Below are 15,797 nucleotides of genomic sequence, written 5' to 3' on the forward strand. Positions count from 1 at the left end.
GAAAAAAAAAAAAAAAATAAATAAATAGGTTCTGTTGAACGTATCGAGCGCGCGATTTTCAAAAAAAAAAGAAAAATGCAGGATACATAGTATATGTAGTTTTGTCTGTTTCCTTTCTCTCTCTCTCTCTCTCACTCTCTCTTTCTATCTTAAAACTGACAGTAACTTGGTCGTCGATCTCTTCTTTCTTAGCTAACTACCTTAGACTCATCCGTCGAATAAATAAAATACGGTCTCTTTACCTGTTCTTTGTCTATGAGACCGATCTCCGATCGAGAAACAACGACTGGAATGTGTCCGCGTGCGTGTACGTAGATTATCACTGAACGTGTGCTGAAACGTGGAATTCGATGGAAGCCCCCTTCGTTATCTTTCACGCGAAATAGCAATACTCCTGTCCTTGGCAATCGTGCCTCGAATTGCTTTTACCCATGGTCGATGATCGCCAGTATCGAGCAATATAATTTCGTGTCAGTGTAAATATACTATAACCATCTATATCGTAATATTAATATCAACGATACTGACAACACCGACTCTCGACAAGTGACTCAGACGAACAACTGACACGACACGTTTTGGTATTCTTGTATTATACTTAAATATAAATATCTCCTCCTCGCTGCACGCAGCGTTCAAGGAACAAGATCTCTTTCGTTCTTCATCCTCTCCAGAGGATCGTGAGCTTCCAAATTCGAACAGTCTTGCGTTGCATTATCAATTATCAATTAATTCCAGTGTCGAAGTAAGTTCGGCTAGTTGTAAGTAGATCCTTAAAAATTACGTGAATTACACGACGTCCGTGTATGTATGTATTGTGTGCGGCTGTTGCCTTCGTTCGATCTTATCCGAACGAACGAAGATCTCGGAGGGGGCAATTGCGAGTAAAATTCGCACGATCGATGCCCAAATGTTATACTTAGTCCCTTTCCTAATTGGTCGTATTCTTTCGTTGAGATATTCCTGGTTACACGATAAATTGTCAACAGATATTATTTTATGCATTATCGGGGAAATTTCGAAATATATACACATATATATATATATATATATAAAGTACACGCGATATGTAAGAACATCGTATAAAAACAACTCGAAATAAAACGTTCCGTTCAGTTGCACTCGGCGAAAGTTATAAATTTTCATCAGACAGAAACATTCTAGCAGTCTAATTAGGATGATTCGTCTCCAGACCGCGCGAATTATTAATTATCCCTTGCAACTGCAAGGATGATACTAGTTTCCATCTGGTCAACGTAAACGACAAATTCGCCAACGTTCGAGTTTTAACTTTCTGTTAAAAAGGTCAAAACTGGCACTGAATGCGTTTGAAGTATGCGACTAAAGTAAGATAAAGGAACGTCTCATTGTGCCAATGCGTCAAATCCATCGACAGTTGCATACGACCAGACTAAGTCCAGGATTTCTTACTAAAGTTCCCCTCGTGTGACAGATCCAGCTCCCTCCCCCACTTCATGTCACACTCACAGCTGCTTTTTTCACTCTCATGTCCTTCTAATAGGCACAGCAGGTTCTCTCTCATTCAGGTTTGCAGTGTTCGATCGTTGCAGCGTTGTTTAGTAATTGTCCTTAACCCTTTCATCCTCGTCGACATTAATTTCGTTTACGAAACTAGTCGTGTGTACACTGCCCAATTACGTACAAAAATATCCTTCGACAGATGTGACTTTACTGCACGAGACTGTAGTAAGAAATTCATTTGAGAAATTTAACGTCCTTGGATAAAACGTAGTTTAAAAAATATTAAAAGTTTCAAAATACGTCGGTAATAGATGGAGATTGGTCGTTTAATAGATATTCTATTGCTTTCCTGCATAGTTGGGCAGTATAAGACATTGGTGGATTACTTGGCTAAGTTCTTTAGATATGTGGAACGATTGGCGAGGTATTGATACGACATTGAAAGTGCTCTTTCCCCGCTCGAATAACTTTCAGTAAGAAAGCTGTTAAATTAATTAATCGTCTTGTGACATCAATGCACACTCGTGTAAGTGTAACAAGTGTAAGAAGGTCGTAGAATACTGAGAACAAATGTCAGTGTTTTCCCAAAGAAAATTATATATATTAAAAATATATAATTATATATTAAATAATTATAATATATTATTATATATAGTATATATTATATATTATTATAATATATTATTTAATATATAATTATATATTAAAATATAAAATTATATTTTAATATATTTTAATATATTAATTAATATTAATTAATTAATATTTATTAATATATTAATTATATATTAAAATATATTAAAATATAAAATTATATATTAAATAATTATATATTAAATTTTTCTGCCACGTATCCGACGACTCACAAAATACGTAGCATACTCGTGTGGCAAGTGCTTCAATACCTCGCCAATATCGCATTCCATAAATTCGAGAAACTCTGCCCAAGCGAATCCCTCGTCTCTGCAATTGCCGATTCCCATCGGTGAAAGGGTTAAACACGATGAATCCAAGCCCCTAGATTACAGCTCCGTCCCTTCTGACAACACTCCCACCTCCTCCTCTTGTTGTCAACTGCGAAATAGAATAAAATTCTGCGACTCTCTTTCTCTCTCTCTCTCTCTCTTTCTCTCTCACACACACCGCGGTATCATCGCGGTGATCCTCGCGGCCAGCTAAGCTAGATAAGTCCTAGGGCTCGCCTTGGGATTGCCGGTGTCGTCTTTCGTGGTGCAGGACCAGGCCTCCTCGGCCAGGCTTCCGTATCTCTGCACGCCTGGAAACGGCGGCCCGGTGCTCTGAGGCGAGTAATAACCGCCCTTCAGCTGGTAATAGTTGCCAGCATGCTGGTACTGATACTGATCGCCGTGGAGAACGTTGCTGTAGCCGGAGTACGAGCCGTACTGCGACGATGCGTACTGCGACGACGAGTATCCACGCTCGCTCAAGCTTCGATAAGGCCCCGGATGTTGGGGCCTACCCTCCTGTCAAACGGGGGTGCTCACCGCCGCGCTCGTTATGTAGTCGATGTCGCCTATGCTCTTCACACGACGGTGTCTCTTGTTCCCGGTGATTGGTCTCGGTGGTAGCTGCGGCGGCGGCGGCGAGTTGCTGCGTGCGCTGCTCATGTACTGGCTTGCCAGGCTCCCGGTGTCCGACGAGGACGACGGCGAGGCCTTCTCGCTTCTCGGTCGAAGCCCGAACGCTCTGCTCAACGATCCCTGTTGGAAAAGGTTTCAGCCGTTGTATCGCCGTTGAATGGAAATTTGGAAACAATTCGAGGGGGGTAGATCCGGTGGAAAATACCGTAGGTCTCGCGTACCCAGAAATATCCAAGTGTTTCTAGTAATGCAATAGAGAGAGAGAGAGAGAGACAGAGAAAATGAGTGTAGCGAAAAGAAAAATCTGTTGCGTTTTATCTCGATTTTTCAGTCTCGTCCGAGAGGGACGATTAGGAATTAATTTCAGAGGTTAGAATTTCCACTCCTCAGTATCTGAGGGGTTAGGAAATAATTTTAGAGTTTAGAATTTTTTACGTTTGTTATTCCTTAGTTTCTGAGAAGTTAGGAACTAATTTCAGAGTTTAGAATTTTTTGCGTTTACCACTCCTCAGTATCTGAGAGGTTAGGAAATAATTTTAGAGTTTAGAAAGTTTAGTATTTAGAGTTTAGAATTTATAATTTTTTGCGTTTGTTATTTCCCAGTTTCTGAGAAGTTAGAAAATAATTTCAGAGTTTAGAATTTTTTACGTTTGTTATTCCTTAGTTTCTGAGAAGTTAGGAACTAATTTCAGAGTTTAGAATTTTTTGCGTTTACCACTCCTCAGTATCTGAGAGGTTAGGAAATAATTTTAGAGTTTAGAAAGTTTAGTATTTAGAGTTTAGAATTTATAATTTTTTGCGTTTGTTATTTCCCAGTTTCTGAGAAGTTAGAAAATAATTTCAGAGTTTAGAATTTTTTACGTTTGTTATTCCTTAGTTTCTGAGAAGTTAGGAACTAATTTCAGAGTTTAGAATTTTTTGCGTTTACCACTCTTTAGTATCTGAGAGATTAGGAAATAATTTTAGAGTTTAGAAAGTTTAGTATTTAGAGTTTAGAGTTTAGAATTTTTTGCGCTGGTTATTTTTCAGTTTCTGAGAGGTTAGAAAATAATTTCAGAGTTTAGAATTTTTTGCGTTTACCGCTCTTCAGTATCTGAAAGATTAGGAAATAATTTTAGAGTTTAGAAAGTTTAGTATTTAGAGTTTAGAATTTATAATTTTTTTTTGCGTTTGTTATTTCCCAGTTTCTGAGAGGTTAGAAAATAATTTCAGAGTTTAGAATTTTTTACGTTTGTTATTTCTCAGTTTCTGAGAGGTTAGAAAATAATTTCAGAATTTTTTGCGTTTACCGTGCCTTAGTATTTGAGAGATTAGGAAATAATTTTAGAGTTTAGAAAGTTTAGTATTTAGAGTTTAGAATTTATAAATTTTTTTTGCGTTTGTTATTCCTTAGTTTCTGAGAAGTTAGGAATTAATTTTAGAGGTTAGAATTTTTTGCGTTTACTACTCAGTATCTGAGAGGTTAGGAAATAATTTTAGAGTTCAGAAAGTTTAGTATTTAGAGCTTAGAGTTTAAAATTTTTGCGCTGGTTATTTCTTAGTTTCTGAGAGGTTAGGAACCAATTTCAGAGTTCAGAAAGTTCAAAATTTTCTGTGCTTACTGTCCCTTAGTTTCTGAGAGGTTAGGAATCAATTTCAGAGTTTAGAAAGTTTAAAATTTTTTGCGTTTACTATTCCTCAGTTTTCTAAGACGTTAGGAATTTAGAAAGTTTCAGAATTTAGAAAGTTAGGAATTTAGAATTCTTTGCTATTTCTTCTCTATTCCTTAGTTTCTAAAAGCAACTAATTTCAGAGTTCAGAAAGTTCAAAATTTTCTGCGCTTACTGTCCCTCAGTTTCCGAGAGGTTAGGAATCAATTTCAGAGTTTAGAAAGTTTAAAATTTTTTGCGTTTACTATTCCTCAGTTTTCTAAGACGTTAGGAATTTAGAAAGTTTCAGAATTTAGAAAGTTAGGAATTTAGAATTCTTTGCTATTTCTTCTCTATTCCTTAGTTTCTAAAAGCAACTAATTTCAGAGTTCAGAAAGTTCAAAATTTTCTGCGCTTACTGTCCCTCAGTTTCCGAGAGGTTAGGAATCAATTTCAGAGTTTAGAAAGTTTAAAATTTTTTGCGTTTACTATTCCTCAGTTTTCTAAGACGTTAGGAACCAATCTCAGAATTTAGAAAGTTTAGAATTCTTTGCTATTTCTTCTCTATTCCTTAGTTTCTAAAAGCAACTAATTTCACAGTTTAGAAAGTTTAGAATTTCCTGCGTTTACTCGATTTCTCAGTCTCGTCCGAGATATTTGGAACTGATTTTCAAAATTTTAAAAGTTACCACACTTCGACTCCGAGATTATTCAAGTTCAATCGCGTGATTTGACCAAACTTTGAGTAAAAAAAAAAATCACTCCAATCGACAATCCAGATAATTTTGAGAAGAACTTGTCAGTTGATACCGAGATCTACGATATTTCGAGGGATCTGTGGATCTCGACTTCCTCGAGGGGAAGACCTTGCTACGAGCAAACGAGCTATCGGGTTTATTGGTGCCCGCGGGAAAGGAGGGGAGAGAGAGAGAGAGAGACAAGTTTTGTGAAATTGCGTTTCGAGAAGACGTTCGGTGAGAGATGCTCCTCCACGTGGCCGAATTGCTCGAGCCTGCAGTAACGAAACGTTTCGAAATCGTCAGTTTCTTTGAGAGCTACGAGCTCCCCTTCCTCGTTGGAACATTCAAATGCTCGTGAGTATACCAAGTTTCGAAACAGTTTCGTTTCGGAAGAGGACAAAGGTGGCGGAAAGGTGAGAGATGATTGGATCCGACGAGAAGCTAGGGGTGCACGTGCAGCATGACACACACACACACACACACACACACACACACACACACAGACAGTCAGTGAACAGAAGGTCTCTCTCGTTCTAATTTCGCGAAATTGCATGGGGAGGTTCGGCTCCGAGTAATAGGAGAGGCACGGATCTTGGGAGGGTTGGAGGATCTAAATAATTCATCGCACTAGCAATTCATCTCGATTCGACTGATCTATTCTTGATGAAAAAAAAAAGAGAATGAGGAAATAAAAAAAAAAGAAAAGAAAAGAAAAGAGTATTCAAAGCAGTGGAAACTAAAGGCCAGAGTGGAGAGTACACAATGCACACATTAAGAATACAAATCGAAAATTGGTTAACGAGGAAGTACAATTCGTTGAAAATCCTGCACAATGTGTATTATCTGAGATTTTTGTACATTCTCTGGGGTGAAAGTTGAGCGAGATAGGAGTTTAAACTTTTGCAATATTATGCTCGACTCCTTATCGGCCAGGTACTCGGCGAAGTTTCAGCTGAAATTGCTGTTAACGTTCGCCTAAATTAATTGATTGACGGAGGTATCTTCCTCATCGAGATATGGATTTTAATCGTGAAAGTTTAATATAATCATAGCTGTCTACAACAACGAGTGGGTTGGCAAGGTTTTCGTTAAAATCCTGATTAGCCAAATTTCGACGTGATTGCATTCCTATCTACGTTCGAACTGAATGAAAGGAGTAAAATTCAACGTAAAATGAATAACGACTACGACTAAACGGGGAGATTGCAAGAGAAATGAATATCAAAAAAAAAAAAAAAAAAAAAAAAAAAAGAAAGAAAGGAGAAAAACGAGTAAGTTATGGCCGCATACCTGTGAGCTCTTCCACGACAACTAGTAAAGGACGAAACACAAGGCAGATTAAGAACCCCACGTCGTGAATTCCACATTGAAATCATCAGTTTATATTTACACAATGGCTCGTCATTGTTATAATCAGTGTTTTGTTTTTTTTTTTTCTTTTTCTTTTTCTTTTAAGTAGCTAATAAAAATCGCGAGCGTCCGCACACAGTACCTCTCAGTGTCCTGTTTTTAGGATGCGATCGCTTCTCGTAACACTCGCTACGGTTAATCGAAACTCTTCTTAAAAGCAGGACACTTCGGTTTAACATACATGAGAGAAGAAAAAAAAAAAAAAGAAAAGAAAGGAGAATGTGATAAATCGGTCGTTGCTTCTTTATGTACAGTGTTTACAAGTGTGGCGGCGATACAGTCAGCCTTTCAGAGGAAATTTCTCTCTCTTTTTTTCTTTTCGTTTAGCATTCGAGAGGAACAGTTAGGAATCAACGATGTTTCATGGGTCGCAGTTCATCGAGCTTTTCACTTGAGGGGAAAGAAGAAAAGTGAAAGAAAGAGACGTGTCTTGGAAAATGGAAAGATTGATATCTATTAAGGTCTAATACGTGTATACAGGGTGATTCACGTAACCTGCACACTTTGAACTGACCTTTGAATTGTGTAACAAAAAAATTGTTTGATACAAGAATCGTATTGTCTCAAACATGACTTATCAGTGTTGTTTCGCGTGTGTTGAAATTTTCAACGTCATCTTTATTATTTTTCTTTTTTTAGTTCGACCGTATGTCACTTTTCATCGTGAATCGAAGGAATGTCGAATCCCAAGTAAAAAAGTATCAAGCTACGTTGATTCTAAATCTAATGGTCGAGGAGATATTTTACGGATGATTTGTCAGACCTTGAAAAAAAAAAAAAGAAAAAAAAAGAAATCGACACATATTTCTCCTTCCTTGAAACTAATACAACCTTTATATTAAAAAATTTTCCATTTAGACGCGCGATTTGAAAGTTGCGCGAATCATCCTGTATATTAGAAATGCCAGAAATTGAGATTCGTTTTTTTCTTTTTCAGATTTGAATTTGGTTTAATCGCAGGTTGAAAACCCGAGAGCGAGGTTATTTAACTGGAATGGAACTCCAATTCCAACGTGATATAAAATCAAAAAAGTTAAAATCAAACAGCAACTCGGCTGACCTGCGCATCCAACGCATACTGACCGTAAAACTTACGCACGTCGCTGCAGCTAAATTGCATTTGCTCTGTTCTCAATTTTCTATGAAGACAAGCCGTGGATCTACCAAAGAAGGAGACAGAAAAAAAAAAAAAAAAGGAAACGTTCTAATAAACGTGCAGACAACACGTAATACATACTCACTCGTTGTTCAGTTCGATGAATTACGATGGTCAGATACAATAATCGAGCGGACAGTTCGTTTCAATTTGACTAGGTTTAAGCTCATCGTTCGCGAACGTCGCGACAATTATAATCAAATCGCTGCGATCGGTGGTTTTACAAGTTTCACAAGGTCCAGACTAGATTACAATTGCACTCGTATATCTCAGTCTTTTCCTTTCTTTCTTTTCGTCGAATTGTTTTCTTTCTTTTTTTCTTTTTTTTTCTTTTTTTTTTTTTGGTTTCCAAAACAACAACGATTAATTTCGATTCGAAACGACAGTTTGGAAAGGAAGAAGCGAACTCTCGGGGCTCTTTCGGACCGACGACGAAAATTACTTTTCTCTCTCTCTCTCTCTCTTTCAACGAAGGATCGCTCATTCGCCCGCATTTTGTATTTATGTGTTTTCGAAGTCCGTACGATCGAGATCGAGATCGAGATATAAGAGAGAGAAAGGATCGTCGTCTGGATTCGTTTCAGCGAATTTTTCTTTCAATTTCTCGGGACTGCGCTGAAACCGCCAGAGACAAGTTTGAAATAGTAATTTCCACGAGGAGGCATCCCGAGGTGAGAGCTCGAGCGCGCGAAGGTTGCTCCAAGACAGTATGACAAGTATCATCTACGATGTTGTTTTTCTTTTTTTTCTTTTTTTTTTTCTTTTTTTCTTTGCGGAACGTGCAAGGTTGCGATTGATTGCGAGAACCTTCCCAGGCGGAAGGTATCTTTTTTTTATTTTTTTCTATCACAGAATACACAGTCGTTCGACACGTACACACATACACAACGAACGAAAACTATCGAAAACCGAACGCGAGAGAGATTCAATTTTCTTTTAGATTAGGCTAACTAACTTCCGTGGCGGAGGAGCAATCATCGTTCCCTTTACGCATTCCCTTCACAGAACTGTCTCTCCTTCGAAGCTCCTCCCCCCCTTTCCTTCCCTCTTTAGAATTGTTCCAAAAGAAGAGAAGAAGATTTAGAAAGAAATCTTTCTTTCCTAGAATTCGCGAGCAATTTTGTAATTTTCCGCGACAAGTGGGGGGAGTGGAACTTCGAAAGTGCGCGAGCTCTGTAACAAAACGCAACACCTGAGAGGGTTCTGAAGTGATATAGTATATAAAACTCTCATCGTCACATAGGGATCTCTAACGAACGGGTGATAAACAGGTGATAAACAGGTGATAAATACAGAGAGACACGTGGCGAAGGAAACGAATGAACGAATGAGTTACAGACACTAGATATATATACATATACGTATATAACAAATATATACATATATACCGAACCTTTTTCAAGTAAAGAAGACTGCAGGTCTGCGACGATCCACAGGATGCAGGGAGAATGATATATATATATATTTTTCCTTTTTTTTTTTTTTTTCTTTTTTTAACGTTAGGTCAAAGCACATAGCTCACAGCTTTTTTTAACCCTTATCGCGTGGAAAGATTACACAGTCACACACTTGTAGCTACAGAGGCCTCTTAGCTGCTTCATTTCGACATATATATATATATATATATATATATATATATATATATCGTTATCGTTCCTCGCGTGGAAAGAACGACGAGAAATTTCACATTTCATTTCACGTATCACGTCAATAAAACTGAACGAAGCTCGACGTGTCTGCATGATGTGACGTTTAGCCGTTAATAACAGACGATGCACGAACACGTTGCCGCTGTTGGGCCTTAAATTCGATAAATACTTTCTCTCTCTCTCGCTTTTTCTTTTCTTTCTTTCTCGACGTCCATGTCTACAAAGTGTGTACGCTACTTTCCCGGATAAGGGTTAAAGATATTAAAGAGTAGGGTGGTGTCAAGACAAGAGGAGCTTGTTGTTATCTGGTGGAAAAAAAATTACAGCGCGAGCGTAATTTTTACCTAAGCGAGATGCCATGCAATCGTGCCAATGAGAAATTAAAAATTAATTAAAAAAAATCGATATATATATGTGTGTGTGTGTATGTGTGTATGTGAAACGATGAGAAATTAATCAAATGAGTGCGAGAAAATTACTACCCAGCAGTCGTTCGGATTATCTTTCACGGATTACTCGAACGATCAATTAAATCAATTCAATTTCAAACACGAGAGACACGTGGCCGACGAAATTAATCCGAGCAACCGCTGCAAATGAATACCTTAGGCGATGATTATGTTAACAATGCTCGTCAGTGGTGGCTTCCTTCGCGAGTGTGTGTGTGTGTGTGTGTGTGTGTGTATACTGTTTCAAAGTGATTTATCATTCGGGTATTTCAATCAGCGAAGAAAGTCACCCATGACTGATGATTGTGGCGACACGATATCTTTCAGAGCAGATCGCTTTGTTTCGTTGATTAAACGATTTCGTCCTCATCCGATTCCTTTTTTTTTGCAATTAGTACTATCTAGCGTATAATCTCTGTCAAACGTAGTAACTGACAATAAATATAATAATAAAAATAACAATCACTTATGTATTATATTTATATAATAATAATGGTCATTTATCTGAAACAATCTTGATAAATAATAATAAATATAATAAGTGATTAAGTCATTTATCTGAAACAATGTTCAAAATTAACGCCAATAGATGGACGTTAAACAGTCAAGTTAAGTTTCTTCGCGTGTACGAAATAAAATTAGTAGATAAATTAGGGACCTTTCCCTTTGAAATGTTTCTCGTTTCATGTCGATTCGACTTTCTATTTACGAGATATCGCCGTTCAAAGCGAATCGTAATTTTCAATCTGTTTCTTTCTCTGTAGTAAACACGGCTGAAGTTTCAGTAGAACGTGACAATGACAGACATCTGGTCAGCGTTTTCTTCGCTGTTACCACTGGACGTGCGCGTTTAGGCGCGAGGGGGGATAAAAAATGTAGGCTACCACTTCATTCATCAGTTTCTACGTTTCAAGGCTGTTTCTTATTTTTTTTTTTTTACAGTTGCTTGAGAATGAACTGAACCATTGACTGTGAAATAAAATCAGCTCTATGCTCCTAGATAGTACTAATTGTGTCTTGAGAAATTATTAAGATCCGAAAACATTGCACGAAAAATTGTCTCAAGAAAAAGAGAAATGATCAATTAAGAGGAAACAAACGACAAAATTAAATTATGGTAACAATATCAATTCAATAGTAATATAATAAAATTAATAGTAATAGTAAAGTTAATTTAATAGTAATATAGTAGAAATTAATTTAATAGCAATAATAGTGATAAAAAGTAATAGCAGTATAGTAATAATATAGTAACAAAATTAATTAATATACGTGTATAACAATATATTTAAATTAAACAGAGCAAATATTTTTTATTAAATATTTTATATATATATATATATAAAATGTTAAATATAATTATATATTATATATATTATATATAAGTATGTTATATTAAAAATAATTATATATTATATATATTATATATAAGTGTGTTATATTAAAAATAATTATATATTATATATATTATATATAAGTATGTTATATTAAAAATAATTATATATTATATATATTATATATAAGTATGTTATATTGAATATAAAATAATATATTAAACATAAAATTTAATTTATATTAAATATAGAAGAAAAGCTAAGAATTTAATTTCAAGGAGAGCAAAATGAAATCAGAAGATTTTCATTTTCAGGGGGAATATTTTATATTAAATATAATTATATATATATTATATATATAAGTATGTTATATTAAATATAAAAGAAAAGCTAAGAATTTAATTTCAAGGAGAGCAAAATAAAATCAGAAGATTTTCATTTTCAGAGGGAATATTTTATATATTAAATATTATATATAAGTACGTTATATTAAATATAAAAGAAAAGCTAAGAATGTAATTTCAAGGAGAGCGAAAGAGAAAATCGGGAGATCTTCACATTCAAAGATATACATAGAGATAACAGACGAGTGAAGCGATCTGTTAAGAGCGTGTCGTGTTTCCGCGCCGGAAACAGCGGAACAGAGGGTGAATGTTGCAAGGGCAACGAGACGAATACTAAAATACCACCGAGTTCCCCGGTGCAGTGGTGAATGAGGCCAGGTGTGTGTCTTTGAATCTATACGGTACGTTACCCTGAGGCTGGATCTGCGTCTATCGACCGTGCCCGAGTGATTGGCCGTCATGTGCAGGGCGGACAGGGAGCTCTGATGATGCTGAAGATGCAGCGCCCTGCTTCCACGGCCGAGGCTGCCGCCCGCGCTCACCGTGCTCATCGGCCGACCACCGCTGCTGCTGTTCCTCGGCACCACCTCCAGCTGACTTCTACACACACACGCACACCACGCTACATGCACGCCTTTCTGCTGACCACTCATCCTCACCGATTTCTATGCACACACCCTTTGGTGACACCGCGGACACACACACGTTCGGCACGTTTTGCAGCGAACCTCTCTCCTTCTTTTTTTTTTTTTTTATTATTTTCTCTTTAACATCTCTCTCTGTTTTTCTTTCTTTAGTTTGATCATGTTTTCTAAGAAAGAAGGTTTGTGTAAGTTTGAGAGACTCTGGAGGTGGAGGGGGTGTGTTTGAATGAGGTGGTGGGTGAACACGTTCCACGATGAAAGAGTAGATATATTTTTGAGATACTGTCGAAAGAGATAACCAAACATTTCGTAATTACTCTAATATTTAATGACAGAATTAACTATTATTAGCTGTTACTGATAGAAAGTGACTATTGCTCGTTAAACAGTTAACACGTGTTAATAATAAATAATAATAATATTAATTGTTAAATAATGTAAGAATAAATAAATAATATAATTATTATATTATACATTATATAATATAATATTATATATTAAATATAATTATATTATGAATAATATAATTATTAAAAAATAATAATATTAACACGTGTTGTTAATAATATTAAATAATATAATAATAAGTAAATAACATAATTATTATGTTATAAATAATATAATTATTAAATAATAATAATATTAACACGTGTGGTTAATAATATTAATTATTAAATAATATAACAATAAATAAATAACATAACTATTATATTATATATTAAATATAATTATATTATAAATAATAATAATATTAACACGTGTGGTTAATAATATTAATTATTAAATAATATAACAATAAATAAATAACACAATTATTATATTATATATTTAATTTAATTATATTATAAATAATATAATTATTAAACAATAATAATATTAACACGTGTGGTTAATATTAATTATTAAATAATATAACAATAAATAAATAACATAATTATTATATTATATATTAAATATAATTATATTATAAATAATATAATTATTAAATAATAATAATATTAACACGTGTGGTTAATATTAATTATTGAATAATATAACAATAAATAAATAACATAATTATTATATTATATATTAAATATAATTATATATAATTATATTATAAATAATATAACTATTAAATGATAAGAATATTAACACGTGTTGTTAATATTTAAAAATTAATTTTCCAGTTCTTCTCTATAATGTGGAACGTGTTAACAGTGCGAGTTTAGTTATAAAAGTATCATCACAAGTGTATACATATATATATATATGTGTGTGTGTGTGTATCGATCGGTAAGAATATTTCCAAAAATATAGAGTACTGCCACGAAAAGGGAAAAATAACGTGTTTCAATCGGTACGTGTGACTGTGAGAGGGGAGGGAGGTTGGTATTGCGGGAAGTTTACGATCGAGTTTGAAGTTTGTCCAGATCCGAGGTGAAAATTTTACTTTTTACGTGTAGGGAGAAGTAACGGTGCGAGGGGGATGGGGTAATTGTAATGTACTTTGTGAAACTTTGGTCCTGGGCAAAATATAACATACATCGTGATGATTGATACGTGGTATAGATTATGTTACTCGATACGATTGAACAGTGGCTCGCTGCAAGTGCTCGATATAATAGAGAAACGGAGATATGTATCATAATGGATATCTAGTTACAACATAAATATACATACACAAGCATTTTGTGCACCATCGATATAAGAAGAATATGTATATATGTTTAATGGACGCCGGAATGCGCAGGGTCGTTCACGTGGGGATCGACCGGGGCGCAATCGAGGCGCGCGTTGCTGGTCAAGTCGGATTGGATTAAACACCGAACAGTCAGAAAAATGTAAATATCAATGTTGGCAAATTAGAAAAATACGAAAAGGAACCATAATGCAACGCTGGTGTGATCCGTGACCGATAATACCGTGTGACACCTATTCATCCCCCTCTCCCTCCCTCCCCCCTTTTCTACTTGAAACAATTACAAATTACTCATACAAATTACACTGACCCTTTCGCGAAAAAGATCTATCCACGTGATGAGATGTGTATCCGCTCCGAAGTGTGAAACCTCTGCAGTTACAAACGTACTCGATCAAATGTTAAACGGCGAATATTTATACGTAATACGTATTAAGAGAAGACCAAGGGAAAGTAATAAACAGGGCGGGCAAAAATTTCAAATGTCGACGTTTCGGACAGAACGAGATCCTTGGTCAGGGATTACACCAGGAATTACTAATAATTAAACGTGTGCTGTACATAGCGCAGTGCAGTGCAGGCAGCAGCTGTGGGCTACGGCTCAGCTATGAGAGACATTACCGATGGATCCGCGATCGAGTGGACTGCAGACCCAGCGAATCGCTGCGGTGCCGAGTACAATGTTTATATATAGATATATATATATATATATATATACATATATATGTATATATATGTGTGTATATATATATATATATATATATATCAATAAGAAGAAATTCCATCGAGTATATTGCATATGTTTGTATATGTACATTATGTCGAGATTGTACTGTACTGTATATACGTGTGTGTATTCCCGATATATCCAAGTATGGCGTGTGTATTACGGATGAGTACTTAAATACTAGGCACCAGTCGCGAGCGATCTCGACTTTGGCAGCCGTTTGATAGGGCAACATCTCTGCCTTGTCGAGATTGCCCTAGACTAGCATGCACATTTACTTTATATAGCACTTTTCTCTCTTTCTCTCTTTCTCTTTCTCTCCCTCCCTTTCTCTCCCTCTCTCTCTCTCTCACGCTCTCTTCTATCTTTTATCTTGTGTGTTCTTAGTAATGTCAGTGCATCGTCTCCTACATCTGAATTTCCTAATGTCTTCGTATGATATGTATGACGTCCAAATCAAGTTCAAGTCTCTGTATGGAATGAATAGTTTAGAACCTGGTTGTACAGGGCGGTCGTTCGCAAACATTGGGACAAGCTCGTCGTTTAACTTTTTCTTTCTTTTTTTTTTTTTTTTTTTTTGAGAAGATGAAACGCACGACCGTGAATTTCTAATTGCACACTTTTCTCTCTCTCTCTCTCTCTCTCTCTCTCTAAGGATTATAAAAACTATATGGAGCTGCGAAAGCTAGGATTAGGATCGCGGCTTGTCCCAAGTTCTCGAACACCTCCCGCCATCGTTTCTGAATAAATCGTGTAAAATCTCTTGCCGTATATCGTAAATACTTCGAATCAATTCAAGGTCGTCGTATTAATCCTAAATTTTCTTGTGCACGCCGCTGCGTTACTACGACTGACGATCGTAAAACATAATTCTTTTGGCTCGAACACTCGAGAGCACAGCTATTTACAAAATGTCCTAGCGACGAAGTGCTGTTGTCACTTCTGTAAAAAA

General features: G+C 35.8%; 1 protein-coding gene across 1 annotated transcript in view; it reads right to left on the reverse strand.

Moving 5' to 3' along the window:
* Positions 1-2,331: 2,331 nt before the first annotated feature.
* Positions 2,332-15,797, reverse strand: part of LOC122534058 — a 117,368-nt gene continuing 103,902 nt past the window's right edge. The window contains exons 14-18 of the mRNA XM_043664344.1: positions 12,204-12,393; positions 9,411-9,437; positions 6,742-6,762; positions 2,988-3,203; positions 2,332-2,885 (exon numbers count right to left, since the gene is read on the reverse strand). Coding sequence (XP_043520279.1) covers positions 2,658-2,885; positions 2,988-3,203; positions 6,742-6,762; positions 9,411-9,437; positions 12,204-12,393 — 682 coding nt within the window. The 3' untranslated portion in view covers positions 2,332-2,657. The remainder of the gene's footprint in view (positions 2,886-2,987; positions 3,204-6,741; positions 6,763-9,410; positions 9,438-12,203; positions 12,394-15,797) is intronic.

Source organism: Frieseomelitta varia, unplaced genomic scaffold (genome assembly GCF_011392965.1).
Source record: "Frieseomelitta varia isolate USP_RPSP 00005682 unplaced genomic scaffold, Fvar_1.2 scaffold_572, whole genome shotgun sequence".
Classification (NCBI taxonomy): Eukaryota; Metazoa; Arthropoda; class Insecta; order Hymenoptera; family Apidae; genus Frieseomelitta; species Frieseomelitta varia.